This window comes from Hyposmocoma kahamanoa, unplaced genomic scaffold (assembly GCF_003589595.1).
Source record: "Hyposmocoma kahamanoa isolate Upper Pololo Valley unplaced genomic scaffold, ASM358959v1 91, whole genome shotgun sequence".
NCBI lineage: Eukaryota > Metazoa > Arthropoda > Insecta > Lepidoptera > Cosmopterigidae > Hyposmocoma > Hyposmocoma kahamanoa.
The window spans coordinates 3,340,105-3,356,792 of NW_020654684.1; the positions used below are offsets into that span (position 1 = coordinate 3,340,105).

Sequence of the window (16,688 nt, forward strand, 5' to 3'; positions counted from 1 at the left end):
ACTACAAAGTTTACAACTCAGAAATAACAACTTATAAGCGATTGGATTTATGTCTTTTTTTGTTTTTGTACGGTACGTATAAAAACATGTTTTGGCGAATAACTAATCTTTGAGTAGACTGGCCGAAGAAGCATGAAAATTTCGTCTAACCGCATCAAGAACTCATTTTTGACAAAATTGACTTTAACGGACTTTCTTCCGCGAAATATCATTATGTCCTTCGCTACAAAGTTTCAGGACAGATTTTAAGCATCTCGAGCGTTGTGTTTGAGGCCTGCACTATGCTTGAGTGATTTCTTAAACTAATTTTGAAATGTTACAACTACCGCAACAATAAAATTTAATTAGTTTTAAATTTAAATATAATCGTATCAAAATGGCGGCATTCACGAACACTCTTGTTCGGAACACCATCTTTGTTACGAATTTTCGTTATGAAGCAATTTGAAGTTATAATTGGTTTCATTAATTAATCAAATCATTCACTTAAGCAAATGTGGCAGCTAAATGGCAAAAATGAATCCCTATATCGTCTTCGTTACCAGAAATTAACGTAACGTCGAAGTAGTAACAGAAAAAAGTTATTTAAATAAGTCTATTCAGTATTTAGTGATCTCTATTGTAATAGAAATAATTCACTGCGACAAAATTGTACGCAGCTTTAGCAATGTACGTAAAGATACATTGCGTGTTGTGTGTCATGTTCCTTAGACCCTATCCATACAATACAAAACAGATACTGTTTATTGCACGGCAAAATAATACACGAGTTACAGCAGGTGACACATTTACTAAAAAACGGATAACTCACATATTTAAGTCGAATTTTTACTCGACAAGTTTCGAACCAATTCGTGGTCTTTAATCATGAGATTTCGCAGCGGTGACTCAACGGAAACTGAGTTGAGTTAGACGGGTTTTAGTTAATATGTCGGAATCTCACAGTGGTTTTCTATTTAAAACAATATGTGACGTTATTCCTGGCAAGCAAGCTCTTCCAGGCAACTTCCACGATATATCACGGAGTGTGCGAGGAAATTGCACGATTTAATTCCGCCTTTCCATCATCGGGAGAATAGACGTAGGCTGGGGTTCCTCCTTTATGTTGCGGATATTCGAAGGATTCGCAGGAAGCATTTCCCTTCCATATCTATATGGCGAAGAGCTACGGTATGGAATTCCATGCCTACAGACTTGTTTCCTGTACAAAATAACTAGGGCTTTTTCAAGGCAAGAGTGAAGAGGCATTATTCAGGTGTATAAGCTCCACCGTCGACCTCATCATCACTTTCCATCAAATGAGATGGAGGTCAAGTGCACAATTATTTTTTTATAAAACAAAACCTCGAGGTGACGGAAGAACTTTAAGAAATTATGATAATGAGTGGGTGAAATGAATGCTACCTTTATAGGAATTTAATGCCTATATTTCTCATTTCACTACCCTTAAAAATAAATATATCATATACCGCTTCTACTACACTACGTCAATGATAACTCAGTAGCAGTAGAGCTCCATGTGAAAGAGTTCGTCGAGGGAAGTACTGCCACCTACAATGTTTCTGCCGCCAAGCAGTAATGTGACCATTACTGCTTTCCGATTTTGAAGGGTAAGGGTGCTGATGAAATTACAGGCACATAGGACTTGTCAACTTAAGCCTCTCAGATCTTTGCAATATAAATCTCTGAGTGGCACTGCAACTATTATGGAAAGACATGTAGCTTACGACCAGACACACGACTTGTTCGCCCTGCCATTTGATATTATGGAAAAAACTTCCACATTTATGTAGTCGACAGTAAGAAAATTGAAATTCCATTTCAATGACACATATTCCTTGAGATCATTAAGTATTTTGCACAAACGTTTCATGCGTAAAATACAACGAAAATTACACAGTTAGAGATATTATTTAAATGTAATAACGACGACGTTATTTGTGAAAGCACGCGACTGTACCTTAAATACGTATAAATGAAATATATCAGTACTAAATACAAAAACTTCCAAAAGGAAGGTTATTTTGCCAACATTTAATTAGGTTTTGAAATAAATTAACAGTTTTTATTTAAGACACGTTACAAATTTGAATCGGCATAATAGGCATTTTGCGTTAATCCAATTGAATTAATTAAAGAAATATATAGAATTATACAGTTTTTGTAAAATAGAAAGGAGAGGAGTCGTCTAATGCTTTCGAGTCAGCTGTTTGGTCACAATTGTCGTAGTCATCTTTGACCATTATACCAAGTGACGGGACGAACAAGTCCGTGCGCCTGGTGGTAAGCGACAAGCCTGTCCATAACAGTTGCAATGCCACTCAGAGCTTTAAAACGCAAATATCTGGGGCACTACCACTGCGCCCGTCACCCTGAGACATAAGTTGACAAGTCCCATGTGCCCGAAATTTCACCAGCACCCTTACCCTTCAAAACTGAAACACAGTAATTCTAACATTACTGATTGGCGGCAGAAATAGGTAAGGTGTCAGTACTTCCCTGGTCGAATACTTTCACAAGGAACTCTACTTCTACTAATACATAAACTCTATTGGGTTTGAACGTCCATCGTCATGTCGCTTCACTAGTCTTAACTAAACTACTAGTTAGATGGCAGCACTTTGTAATTTCAATATAAAATCGATCGTCGTAACTTGTAATAATAGGTATTGAACTCTCCACGATGTGTCAACAGGGTAAAGTTTAAGCCATATTAACAATCCAGAATTTGTTAATTCTTTTTAAATTTAAAACTGCGACCAATCATTATCAAGATTTCATAGTGTCTCAAAACTAAGGATGTATCAGTTTTGGCGACAGCGGTTCTGATATTAATCGACGCTCTAGGCATTTTCATTGATTTTTTCTTCTACGGTGTTCACAGAATCGGGGGCCAATAACTCGAGGATTTCCCGTTGCGACTTCGGTACAGTGGGCAACGGGCTTTAGTATTCCCGCATTTCGCAATATTCGACCAAGGCCATACCGACGTACGTCTCTCGTAAAAGTCGTAAAAATTTTGTGAATACGCCATCATCGTGTTTTTTCAAAAGGCCTTTGCAGAACAAATTTATGAGATAAATAAATTTAAAAAAAAAAATGTATTTATAAACCGACCACATACTGGATCCTTTTGTTTTTAAAACATGTAATAATAACAGAATGTTTGAATATAATAAATTATTTTCGGGCACCAATCATGAGCGGGAAAAATATCTGAATACATGGTCCCCAAAAACGATATTCGCTATAATCACCTGCTCTGGTCAATACAGTAAAGCTGGAAATAAATAATACATAGATGGGTGAAGTCCCTTTGTGCCATCCAAAGGAAGGTATTTAGTGGTCCTTTCTATAATCATTAACCACGACGCATTTCGTAATCAAGTCGTTTTAATGCAACCACTATGTAATACTTTAAATAATCATAGCCTTCATCTACTCTAGTTACGTCGTATCTATACGTCACAGTGACGAAATCCACAAATGTCACGTAACTGACTCGCCTTGAATAAACAGTTGCCTCAATACGCAGGAGACGCATATTTTTAACAGTAGTAGTAACGGGGGCGTAGCTCAGATGGTAGAGCGCTCGCTTAGCATGTGAGAGGTACCGGGATCGATACCCGGCGCCTCCAGGAACATTTTTTGACGTTCTTCGTACTTTGGCTCATAATAATAATGCGCGTGCATGTGTTGCGGGTGCCATGGGCACACACATAGACAATCACAAATTACACCCAAACTCACGAGAGAAAGAAATGTAAGCCATATAAAAATTACCCCCGGCCAGGAAATCGAACCCGGGGCCTCGGCGTGGCAGACCAGCATGGTAACCGTCCGACCACGGAGGCAGTTCGAATTCTTGTAAGAAATAAATTTACCAATTAATACGCTTTGTCATTGGCTGGTTACCATAGGCCCATCTGTGCATGTGTAAACTTTCGTGACAAAGCTCGTTAAGAGATGAGCTGGCAGCATCACCTTATTACTCGATATCAAAGTAACAGCAATCATCCTAATCCTCTTGCCGTACGCGGTGAGATTGCATCAAAGCCTCCTTGTTGATTGATTTAAGAGTCCACTAGGAATGCGAAACTTTGATCCGATATATGGGCTACCACCGCAAAGCACATTATAGTTTCTATTTCATCATATCCTAAATACTACATTACAATTTGAAGCAAATATATTTATTGTATTTTCTCAAGATTGAGGGAAACGATCTAGAGGTGGAAGTTCGAAACGATGGTGTGACCAGGTGGCTGAAAGTCTGGTAGTACCAGTGAGCATCGCATTCCACCTAGCTAAAGACAGAGTGCAGTGGAGAAGATTGATTAACGGTGTACTTGATCAAAGTCACGATCCTCAGCAGTGAGAGACCGACAGAGGAGGAGGAACTGAAAAATCCGTCCAAAAAGTAGTGTCCTCGCAGTGAAATGTACTGTCAGCAAAGTCGACGTGTTACCATCTTAAGGGTGCTTTCTGGGTGCAGGCAGTTTGGTTTTGGCCAGCAACAATGTTAAAGAATAATAAATTAATGTTTTAGGATTCGGAAGGCTCCACCATTGCTGATACTATAATTTTATACAGTCTACCTCTAATTGGGATTTAGATTTTGGACTTCAAACTGTTGTTCGTATCTAGATGATGTGAAGTTGAATTTAAGAAGCACATTATATTTAATCGTTTTTCAAGATAAATATGCTAGTACGTATGTACGTACCGATCCTTTCCGGCCCGGAAAACTGAAAAAGACGTCCGGTCCGTTCCGGTGCGGCATCTGTCGGAGCACATTGAGTAGCTTCGCTGAATGACGGGGCTGGAACAAAAGACGTGTCATTAGATTTATGATCATAGAACGAACTCCTCGTTCTACTCACTTTTCATAAAATGTGGCTGCAAATTTATTTAAAAAGTGGTTACAACATTTTGAAAAATGTTTGAGTAGAAACTCATTTTAAAAAGACATTTAACTTACTTCTGTTTTTACTTCATGTTTTTTAAAAATAAAGCATTAGAGAATGAGGGGTAGTATGTTTGCACGAGTGAACTAAATTCCTTATACTTGACGTGAGCTCTATTCAAAGCAAATAAAACAAACGTGTTATTCTACAAAACTACCCCTAAAACCGAGATTTGAAATATTCATTAGTTGCTCAGTGCAAATAATGAAACCCGTGTTTTTTTGCGGGTCAAGTTTTGGACATAAAAATTCTATTATTACAGGTCATATGAATTCCTTTTCAAGGAACACAATTTTAAAGAGCGATGAAAACGGGTTCCTAGTATCAAGTTACTAGGTTACTAGGGTATCAAGTATTTGAGTAGAAAAATCATACATAATACTGGATACGGTTACCCAAAACTGGATACGGTTAGTACGTAGACAATTATCATTGTATCCTTTTTTTATTATCCTTCCTACAAAGTTCTACATTAATTAGTCTATTACAGTGTCTTAGTATATAAGTAAGGTACATGTTATTACTTTTTATATGTTTCTTTAAACACAATCTTGACACGAATGCACTGTACAACAAGCGCATGAAACTCTTTATCTTTATAAAGAGTCAATTAAATTCAGAATTTATACAATTACGTATAAGTCCATTTCAAAGGAGAGATAAGACAACAAAGTAGCCAAGTAGTTTCTATTATCATCCCCGCAATGCTTTCTAATTCTACCAGAACAACAGAGGCCGAAGGGAGTAAGCTCGGTAAGAAAACGACCAAGTGCGCTAGGCCGGCAGTTACGCGTTCAATTAGCGGAACCCGAGCGCTTTTCAAATTTGCATCGCTGCCATGCGGCCGGGTAATTAGCCGCGCAGACACGGCCCGGTTACTTTGTGTTTATGTTGGCCTGGTAGTGGCTGCTCGTCTTTTTAGTTCCGTTTTATGCCAACTGGGTTCGTTTAGGATCTTGTTCTTTTTATTGCCGCATACGTTGAGCATTTTGTGTTTCAGTACACCATTTAAGTTGACTCCGTGCATTTGTGGTTAAATGGAACCAATCTTATCGAGAGCAGTTAATAAATTAAAATTGAAACACTCAACGCGATCACTGAATATTCAGAACTTAGCCCAACTAATTTATCGCTCCAATAAACGCTTGTCTGCCCACTTGGCCATTCCGTCCGAAAATTCTAACGCTCCCTGATTGAAAATATTTCTTGGCTGGTATTCCTTGGAGATAGGTCGACTTAGAACGGGACGTGTATGGAATTCGACGTAGCACCGAAATTACCTCCGATTGACCTCCAAGCGCTAAAAATATCTCGACAAACCTGCGCAAATTGGAAGTATCGTATTCAATCATCGCCCTTGGATTTTGTGCTACATGTAAATTGAATCTGGCCTCATAAATGTACGACAATCTGACAATTTTTCTTAATAAATTGGATACGGCCCCATGAATAACATATCCTAAATTTTATTAGAATAGAATAATATACTAGGAAAAAATAAAAATTCTATAGCATGGTAAGAAAACACAAAGTAATACTTAAAAATGATTTACCCATTTTCCGTTGACGGCTTTCATGGCGCTGAACAGCTGTTTGAGCTCCTTTACCGTCACACTGTAACTCGCCAGCACGCCCAGCATCTCGATCAGGAGATCTGGAACAAACAAGTGACAAAATGAGCATATTCATAGTATGGTCTATAAATCATCACCATGTCTCCTATCGCGACGATAGATTACATAAGAGGATGTAGAATCACATAATGAGCAATGCCTGAGCCATTGTCGGAGAATAACGCCTCTCAAATTAGAAAAGGCGAGAATCTAAAATAGATACCCATAACAATAATAATAATAAAGAGATAATAATAAGAATAATAATAATAATAATAATAATAATAAGAGTTTAAAATAAATACGAAAATAATAATAATGATCTACTATTTCAACACAAAGGGAAAAAATCCTATATAAAGACTAGCAATCCCTTGTGAGAGTCTGGAATCCATACTAAGCAGCGAGAACTGTTATCACTCTAGCTAACATTATACAGGATGTTTGGAAGGTGGGCACAAAGCTTTAAGGTGCAGCTAGTATAAACTATTTAGAAGTATTCCAGGCATGGCTGTCTTAGACGGAGTCTAAAATGTTTTATCAAATAAATTATTTTTATTTACTATACTATAATAATATAATAGATAATATACTATACTACACACAATACTATACTATACTGATAGCTGTAAAAGTATTAACTGGGTGATAAATCTTTCATAGATTTCTCATAGATGGCGCTAGGACTAAAAAGTCGTAGAAAAACCAAATACAAAGTCACGACGCAAGCACATAGAAAAATTCGTGAGGTCTGCTGGTTCGTTCCGTGGCTTAGTTGGTATAGCGTCTGACATGGTAAGCTAGAAGACGTCGGTTCGAATCCGGCCGGATCGAAGGAATTTTTTCTGAGTGTTCGATCTTTGTATTAATAATTATAATAAATTTACTGTTTTTCAAAGTATATATCAAACGCTTTTGCATTCATTGGAACCATTGTGAAAAGCAGTGGGTCCAGTCTTCCGCCGCTTCCGGGCTTTTAAATCGTAAACCTCTAAGTTTATATTGGATTATTTGAAATAAAAAGAAGTCGCATGGTCTGGGCTGCATGGCGGATGGGTCATCAGCTGCACACTTAAGGCCTCCAAATACGCATTCGTTATCTTAGCGGAATGTACGAGTACATACGTGCTGTCGTTGACGAACGGAAGAACGATATCGAGGACTTAATGAATTGTCTTCCAATAAACTTTGTTTATCATTTTACGGCACCACTCGACACACAATCGTTTCTGGTATTCTTTTAAATCAAGCGGTCTCTATCGAGTGCAGTTTCCGGACCTGCAGATGCACATGCAATAGCACTTGCACCTGGCTCATTCAAATCCCTAACACGTTACGAATTTGTGACAAATAATTTTTTGTCAGTTTCAATCAGTTGTCGTACGATATGAATATTAAATTCGGTAACCGCAGTCGCCGGCTGACCTTCACGTACATCGTCATGAAGATGATCACGTCCACGTCTAAATTCACTGAACTACGAGCAGACAGAGCTATGACATGGGGCTTCATCACCAAATGCCAATTGAAGTCTCCGACAACTCTCTTATAACTTAAGCCACATAGAAGACTGTAGAAAATCATGGACTGAAAATTTTCACACGGTCTTTTCAATACGACGTCACAATGAAAAAACAAATGACACGACTCATAAAGTAAAAAGTACCCAATCTACTCTCAGAGAGTTCCTTTTCCAAACATAGTATTTGTTTCTTTTATAGTGGCTAGTTCCAGGAACTTCCAGTATGCCTCACGAAGGCCCCACGTAACCTATCTAGTAATCATAGAAAAATCTTTTTAGTATAGGGCAAAGTGTGTATGTTCAGTAGTGTACGTATGTATTAATATAGGCTAGTATGTTTATCCATCAGGAGAATATTACCAGGCCTGACGCCAAATTGTTTTAGTAAAGTAGGTTTTGCCTATTTTTATTAGCCGGAATCCTATTACGGATTAACAATATTCTCTATTGCCCTGGTAATCGCTACTCATTCCCAGAACAAGGTTATACTTATATGTACGTGTGTCGCTCATTTACATATTGCTATCAAGTTGCAAAACACAGAAAACAAGTACTAGTGTTGTAGTACGTGTAGTCTAAATTGAATAGGAATAGGTTAGGTTCAGTTTTGCAGGAATGAATTTTTCTCGGGAATTTATTTCTAATTTAATGTAATGCAAAATGTATTTATTTTTAATCCATGGATACATATACTATGTACACCACTTTTGTACATTATGTTTGTTCGCTTTATAAACAAAAATATAGACACAAGGAATTCGGCTTTTGGCTATATAACGAATAAGCGAATATCAGACATCCATAATTTCTCAATTGATACAACGGGTATCCATTCAACCCGCATTGTTCGGAGCTTTAGCGAAACGTAAAGCGAAATCATATTTTATTAACAAGAAGAAACAAAAGGCAGAAACGAACGTGGCTAAAACACAGGAAGTCGGACACGTTGTAAATCGTCTAAAAAAACTCATTTAGCGGCAGCGGCTTAAAGGCCTGTGACGTCACGTAAATTATGACCACCTACTAGCCCCATCCCCTACTAAAGAACACTAGCTGGCTGCAACTTAAGCTTTCATACAAGTAAAACAAAAAAAGAAAGTCTTAGCTGTATTCTTATTATTGTCCGTTGGCTCCTAATGAATTAATTTATAATTTTTTTTTTCTTTTACTTTGTCGTGAAATTCAGAGCCAATACTAAATTACCTTCATTTCGGAGAACACATTCCATTGTTTTTAATGTATAACAAGTCCCCAATTGTATTACTTTTTCTCAATTTTACAAATTGTTTCAAATAAGCTTTTTCTCTCATTCTAATAAGCTTAGTTAGAGACGCGAATAAACAGAAACAAAAACAGCTTATTCTTACTCAAAACCTTCGAATAGTACTTTTTTTTAAATGGCACGTACTATTATACTTTAGGTAGAATATTATAAATAAATTTTACGTGCGTAATACGACGTCAAACGCGTCGTTGAACTGTAGTCTGCGCACACAAGGCAAGCAACATTTCAAATGTAGAGCTGTTTGGCAATGACAATGAAATTGATATAAGTAAGTATTGCTTTTCTAGATACTTGTAACCGGGGGCGTAGCTCAGATGGTAGAGCGCTCGCTTAGCATGTGAGAGGTACCGGGATCGATACCCGGCGCCTCCAGGAATATATTTTTTTTTATTTTTCAATGGAGTTTTACGAAACCGTCATCTCTTTTTCGCAAGATACCTAAAACTTACGTAATTTCTGTACATCCGTTAGTCTGTAGGTTACACACAGTTATTTTATTCGCTCGGTTTATGCACCAATTGTCATGAAATATTATGTGAATTAACATATTGATAATGGTAAAGTAGATGCGAAAAGTGAACAAAAATTAACTTCTTTCGATCTCCATAGAAAGATACGTAACAAAAAATTACACCATTTTATTTACACTCACTTTCTGAAAACCCAAAGAAACAAATTTGAGGATCAAATAAGATGCTACATTTTTTCCTGTATATATCATTGTAGTTTTATGAGAAAGTTTAATGGAAAAATACAGAAAAATAGAAAAATAAAACTTTGGTACCTGGAGGCGCCGGGTATCGATCCCGGTACCTCTCACATGCTAAGCGAGCGCTCTACCATCTGAGCTACGCCCCCAGTTACAAATACTGCATAAAATAAAAGCCTCGTTTGTATTAATTATGTCTAAACAGTACATGAGCAAAGCGACCACGATTTCGTAAGCAAGAATGTGATATTTACTTACAACGTGATAGTAAATCCTGGGATAGGCGCTGTCCGGGGGCGTAGCTCAGATGGTAGAGCGCATGCTTTGCATGTAAGAGGTACCGGGATCGATGCCAGGGGTATCAATGTTTTGTCAATATTTTTAATGGGCTCTTATGAGAACTATGATTGTTAATCGCAGCGTAACTTAAGTATTATTACGTAGTCATATTTAAAAAAAAAAATTAAATTAATCTGATCAACCGTTAATCTATATCCGTTCGTCCGTCAATGTACTCGCCCGGTTAATGCACCTATTTTCAGGAAAGTTGTATATATGTTGATGAATCAATAGCAGAAGTGAAAACAAACCGAATTAAGTTGTTTACCTATATAGAACTAAATACAACACAAAAAAATACACCCTCACCCTTAAGTAGGCTGTGGATTAGTGTTTCAAATTCAATTTTAGACACATTCAAAATGATAGATAATCTAATAAAAACCCAGATCTTTCACTGTCACATTTTCCTCTAAAACTGGAAATATAAAAAAAATAATATTCCTGGAGGCGCCGGGTATCGATCCCGGTACCTCTCACATGCTAAGCGAGCGCTCTACCATCTGAGCTACGCCCCCGGTTACAAATACTACATAAAACAAAGCCATATTTGTGTAAACATGTACGTGAACAAGGCGAAGAAAATATCGTACATGAAAATGTGATATTTACCCACAAGTTACGCCCCCAGTTGTGAGAAGTATATCCAGTCGATGCTTTTTATTCTTTATTTTCAATCAAGAGTTACCTGCCTAGCCCCAGATGTATCACGGTCAGATCATGGCTAAGATTCACTGAAAAATGGTTCAAAAAACGAACGAGTTCCATTCGACTATCGAACATTTAGTAGAGGCTAATAAATTTCTTTCTCATTTTGCAATGCATTTACGAGCATATATCTAAGCCAAGAAAAACCATGCTCCATCAGTTAATGTGCGCATATTGTTCCCGGGGAACAATAATCCCGGGGTTAAGTCCGGGACTGACCCGGGATTGGACTTAACCCCGGGATTTCGAGATTTCGAGTCTTCGGCTACGTTTTTGCGTTGGCTATTCCTAGAGGTAAAAAGAAGACTGGTTGTTTAAGCCTGGGTGTATAAAACCCGGGATTTTATGGGACTTGGGGTTTACAATTTAGTGTGCATGAAATTATACAGCGATTAATAATTAAATATACGGGTAACAAATTTGAATAAGAAAATATATAATAAATAAAAAATTTAGTCTGGAACATATTATATTTTCAAGTCGTACTTTGGAGTATTTTGAGCTACATCAGACATAGTACGATCCACTGCTAAATATAGATGATAATAGTGAAGATGTATTATAGATATGTTAGCATGGGATATCAATCAATACAAAGTAATATAGATGGCGACACTTGGATAAAATAATAAATATTGAATCTCGAAAATTTGAGGTATGGCATACTAAATAAGAAATATAAAACATAAATAAGAAATGCAGAACTATTTAAACAAATTTTTTTTTTCATTTACTATTATGATAATCGGTGAAAACAGTAAACTGTCATTGAATAGATTACAAATAGAACGTTTCTTAATGGTATACTTTTTTATTTCTTAGTTCGCAATGCATTGTATAGATGGCGGCATTTCTTTGAATTTATTTTCGAAACTAAACCTTTCAGCACTGACTTTAACTTTAAATAAAATATTTAAAGCACAGATTCAGCTTCTGAGCGATTTATTATTTGTTAATGTACATACAATATCGCCTGAAAAAGAGCAATAACCTTGACAAAAATGTAATAGATGCCATCTGTTGGCCTTTTCGAATATTAATACAATCGAATTACGGGTTTACTCGGTACTATATACTGATCAGCGTTACGAATCAAAATAATCGTCCGAATAAATTGAGTTACGAGCGTGACATTTCTTTGTACGAAATTGGGTATCTGTACTGTATATGATCTGTGATATTAGTAAAAAATCGCAGTCGTAAATGTATAACTGTGTTCCTCTTGATTTTATCACACCAGCCGAGTCTTCCCTCCAGTTACAAGTTGCAGTGGTCAATAGGATAAAAGTTGGCTGATGTAGAACTAACTTGGCGAAATTGGGCAATATCAACCCGACTCAATATCAATGTGCTTGCCCTTACATATATAGACGTGAAACATGGATACTAAAGCTGCAGGAAAAACATAAATATTAACGGCCGAACGGAAGACATTTCGAAAGATTCTGGGACCAATGAAAGGAGAATCTGGGAAATGGAGGACCAGATTCAATAGAGAGATGGAAGAGATAGTTTCTGAGGCGAACATAATCGGGGAAATAAAATCTGCCCGACTTCGCTGGCTAGGACATGTGGAAACAATGGGAGAGGATCGAGCTGCCAAAAGAGCGTATTTGGGGCAACCTAGGGGTCATCGTGCAGTGGGCCGTCCAAGATAACGCTGGAAGGATGAAGTCGCCAAAGACCCAAAGGAGCTGAATGTGTTCGAATCATCGGAATTGGCACAAGACCGACAGAAATGGCATATTTTGGTGACGGAGGCCAAGATCCACGTCGGATTGCTGGGCCAACGAAGTAAGTTGTCAATACATAAAGTATGCCTCACTTGCTCTCGTGTCCAATAATGGCCGATCAGCTGCAGCCACGAAGACTAGAAATAAAATTAACACCGACAAGAAGAAGAAATAGAAAACATACTCGTAATGTGATAGCTTGAATATCACGTGAAGAGCACTGAAAATTATAACTAACCGATGATGTGGCTTTCATATAACGTCAAATACAATAAACAATTGGAACAAACCAACGAAATGGCGTCAGTATCAAGATAATTGCAATAGGAAATTCGTAAAGACTTTTAAAAGACAATAGGACAGATTGTGACACACAGGGAATCAATAATGTCCTTTTTTAGATCCGCACTAAACAAATTAAAGGCAAAAGGGTCCCTTTCAAGGGTTCCTAAAGAGGCACTTCAAACTATTATGATTTCCGCGACTATATTAATAAAAATGGGAAGGTGCTACTCGTAACAACGAAATGCCTTCACAAATTTGTGTAAAATGTGTACCTGCATATCTTAACACACAATCACCCAATAGCGGTATTCGGAAATTAATTGTGGATTATCAAAACAAGTAACCAAAGCATTAAAACAATGGGCCCAATCAGCGCGTGCGGCGACCCGCTGCCAGCCACGGGCGCCTGCCTCCGACCGGCAGCCGGACAATAGCGGCTTAATGAACGTATTAAATTTGTTGATTTTAACTACGAGCGCAACTACCTATACCTACTGGGGTTATGTATTTTTATTAACTCGACAAAATACGACATTATACATTGGATTCTCACCATTTCCTAAAAGAATTGTGTGTTAGTTTCTTAAGCAATTGTTTAAACAAAACTAAAGTATAAACTACTTCCATCATTCCAGGGCATAAATCAACATAAACGGCAGTTGCCATTACGTCATTTTACATCTACATCTGAACACATGTTGACATGGTAGCAATGCGTATATTTGCAACACGCCAAGGCCATCTTGCACATAAGATATGGTGGTAAATAGAAAGTATAAGGTTTTCTAATTGTGCAGTAATCACCGACTTACTTGGTTCCACCCAAAGCTGCACTGCTTTATTCTGGGTAAAAAGGTAGCAAAAGACAGCGCAAGCACAGAAGACTTACGGGTGGTATATCCCAAGACAGGCAATGCATTTGCGTACGGCATTGTGCTTTGGAGTAATTATGCCGATGTTAATACGACATTATTTTGTCCTGCAAAAACGTGCGGCTAATTTACAATCTGATTTTTATATATATACAGTATATATTCTGATTCTGATATTTAGAGTGTTTTAAGAAATAAGTTGAAAAAAAATAATATTCTTCCAATGGCGTCACAGTATTTTATGAAAATGTAATTTGTGTCAAGAAAACAAATTTCATAAAAAATAGTGATAAACATTAACATTAATACGAGGAATAATAATATCAGTACAGAGTACTAAAAAAGTTCAAATTTAATGGGGATGAAGTACGCTATTTCCAACAAAAAAACGAATCATCAGAAATTGTTTCACAAAAAAAAAGGAAAAGCACAGTACAGTCGAATTGAGAACCTCCTTCTTTTTGAAGTCGGTTAATAAAAGAAGAAACTTCGAATTTTTATGTATGTCTGATATATTAACAAAACGGAAACAAACAAAGAAGAAAATTATCTTTAAACCAAATATTAATCTTGCCTTGTACTCGTAATCCGAACGTCTGAAATGAAATTTCAAGGAATTCATTAATTTCGAAAACTGCTAAGCTCGTAGGATTTACTCTCATTAGTTTTACACAACGGCATTACGTTATTATAGATAGATATCTCGTTTGTTTACTGTGGTTCAGTACATTAGAAACAAGTTAACGCCTCAGGTACAATTATAGAAATTAAAAAAGGCTAGTCCAGGTATGTGAGTATGAATATATTTATTCGAAAAACCCACCTCAAAAGACTGCTTATCGGTTTTTTTATTGGAATTACACGTATGTGCTAAGTTTTTTTGAAATCGGTTAACGGAAAGTGGGTGAAATCTAATAACAGACCTCTTTTCAATAAAAAAACAAGAATCATCAAAAACGATTCACGAGTAGTCGCACACAACAAACACAGAAAAAAAAGTACAAAGGAATTGAGAACGTCCTCCTTTTTTAAAATCGGTTACAACAACGACGGTGATGTTTCTGCGCGCCACAATTCCACTAAATTTCTAGTTAAATAATATTTCATTGCGACACCATTATGATTATATTGCAATAATGACAATATTTGTTAATCTGCTAGAATCTAGTTTAATGGCAGTTCAGCCTCAATGAAGTGTCAGTGATGGCATTCAATCATTAACTATCGATGTTGCCTTACTAAACTACCAAGGAAATTACTATGCATATCTTAATGAAAAAATAAATTTGGTGTTCAAGTTAAATATATGCAAATGCGATGCAGTCGCTCATCGTCTACCTTGACATACGTACGCACGACTGCATAGATACAAACGCGCGATTGCATCGCAACACTTGGGACTTATTAAGTGTAGCGATGCAATCGCGTGTGTGTATCCACTCTTAATATTTAACAGAATACGAAACGTACAAAATCCAGCCATTTACACAATCGAGACACAACTAAGATGATTTGAAATTAGCAGACTAGGTGCCCAAGTCCTAAGATGCGCCGATAAATAAGAAGTAATTGAGAATATAGAAACAATACGGTATCAGAAAAACTGTATATAAGTGAATACGCAATTGTATGAGCTATAAAAAGAGGAAAAGATAATTGGAAGGAAGTGAAAAAGGTGACAGTTATGTGGTTATAATCGGAAGATAAATGGGCGTTTTGCTTAAAGCTGTGTTCGTGTGTGTAGGTAAGAGAATAAGTTCTTTTTTATACCAAGCAACAGGACGCAGAAGTCGAGCATCTGGTGCTAAGCGACACGCATGTCCATTGCAGTTGCATTGCCACTAAAAACTTTACATTACAAAGATCCAAGGAGCACTGACATTAACAACTGCAATACGCCTGTTATTTAACTGCCTCCGTGGCCGAACGGTTAAAATGCCAGACTGCCATGCAGAGAGGGAGAAATATTTGTATGGCCTACATTTATTTATTTCGTAAGTTTGGGTGTACTTTGTAGTTGTCTATGTGTGTCTCCATGGCACCCGCGACACAGGGTTTCCCCAGTGCGGGGCTATGTTGAAAGTGAGCGTTATTATTTCACCAGCACGTTTACCCTTAGTAACCAGAACGCAGTAATGCTTAAAATACTACTTGGTGTACTAAATTAAGATTACATACAACTGTAAAACATTAAACAATTTATGGTGTTATTTATTTACCATTACCAGTAGCAACCCAATAAAACGTCGCACTGCTGGGCACGGGTCAAGGAAAATATTTGTAATACTGAACGCATTTCTAAAGACAGATATTTCATTGTTTAAATCTAATTTACTTGAGTCGTTCACTAGCACCAACACCCTCATATATTATAGTCTATCTCCCTAATGGTGACATAAAACACTACTAATGTATAAAGCCAGAGAAGTTTACGACACACGCCAATGCGTCTTCCAAAAGTACCGATTATCGAACCCTTTTTTTTGGGGAAGCCTATGTTTGAATGGAGAGGGTAAATAAATCTTACTTACAAAACAATAAAATATATTGCACAAGAGTATCTTTTTCACAAATTTAAAAACTTTCTAAGAGTCCAAAAAGTGTTGGTCTGGAGGCGCCGGGTATCGATCCCGGTACCTCTCACATGCTAAGCGA

General features: G+C 37.1%; 1 protein-coding gene and 4 non-coding genes across 12 annotated transcripts in view; 2 read left to right on the plus strand and 3 right to left on the minus strand.

Annotated features, from left to right (window-relative positions):
• The window catches only part of LOC113236336 (neurobeachin), a 545,925-nt gene that overhangs the window by 321,339 nt on the left and 207,898 nt on the right, over positions 1–16,688 (minus strand). For all 8 annotated transcript variants that reach the window (XM_026472364.1, XM_026472367.1, XM_026472366.1 and 5 more), the window contains exons 4-5: positions 6,521–6,621; positions 4,727–4,822 (exon numbers count right to left, since the gene is read on the minus strand). In XM_026472364.1, the coding sequence (XP_026328149.1) occupies positions 4,727–4,822; positions 6,521–6,621 (197 nt within the window). The remainder of the gene's footprint in view (positions 1–4,726; positions 4,823–6,520; positions 6,622–16,688) is intronic.
• Trnaa-agc lies at positions 3,566–3,638 on the plus strand. Its single transcript has one exon. It is a non-coding gene; the product is annotated as a tRNA-Ala (tRNA).
• Positions 9,687–9,759, plus strand: Trnaa-agc. Its single transcript has one exon. It is a non-coding gene; the product is annotated as a tRNA-Ala (tRNA).
• Trnaa-agc lies at positions 10,173–10,245 on the minus strand. The gene has a single exon. It is a non-coding gene; the product is annotated as a tRNA-Ala (tRNA).
• Positions 10,881–10,953, minus strand: Trnaa-agc. The gene has a single exon. It is a non-coding gene; the product is annotated as a tRNA-Ala (tRNA).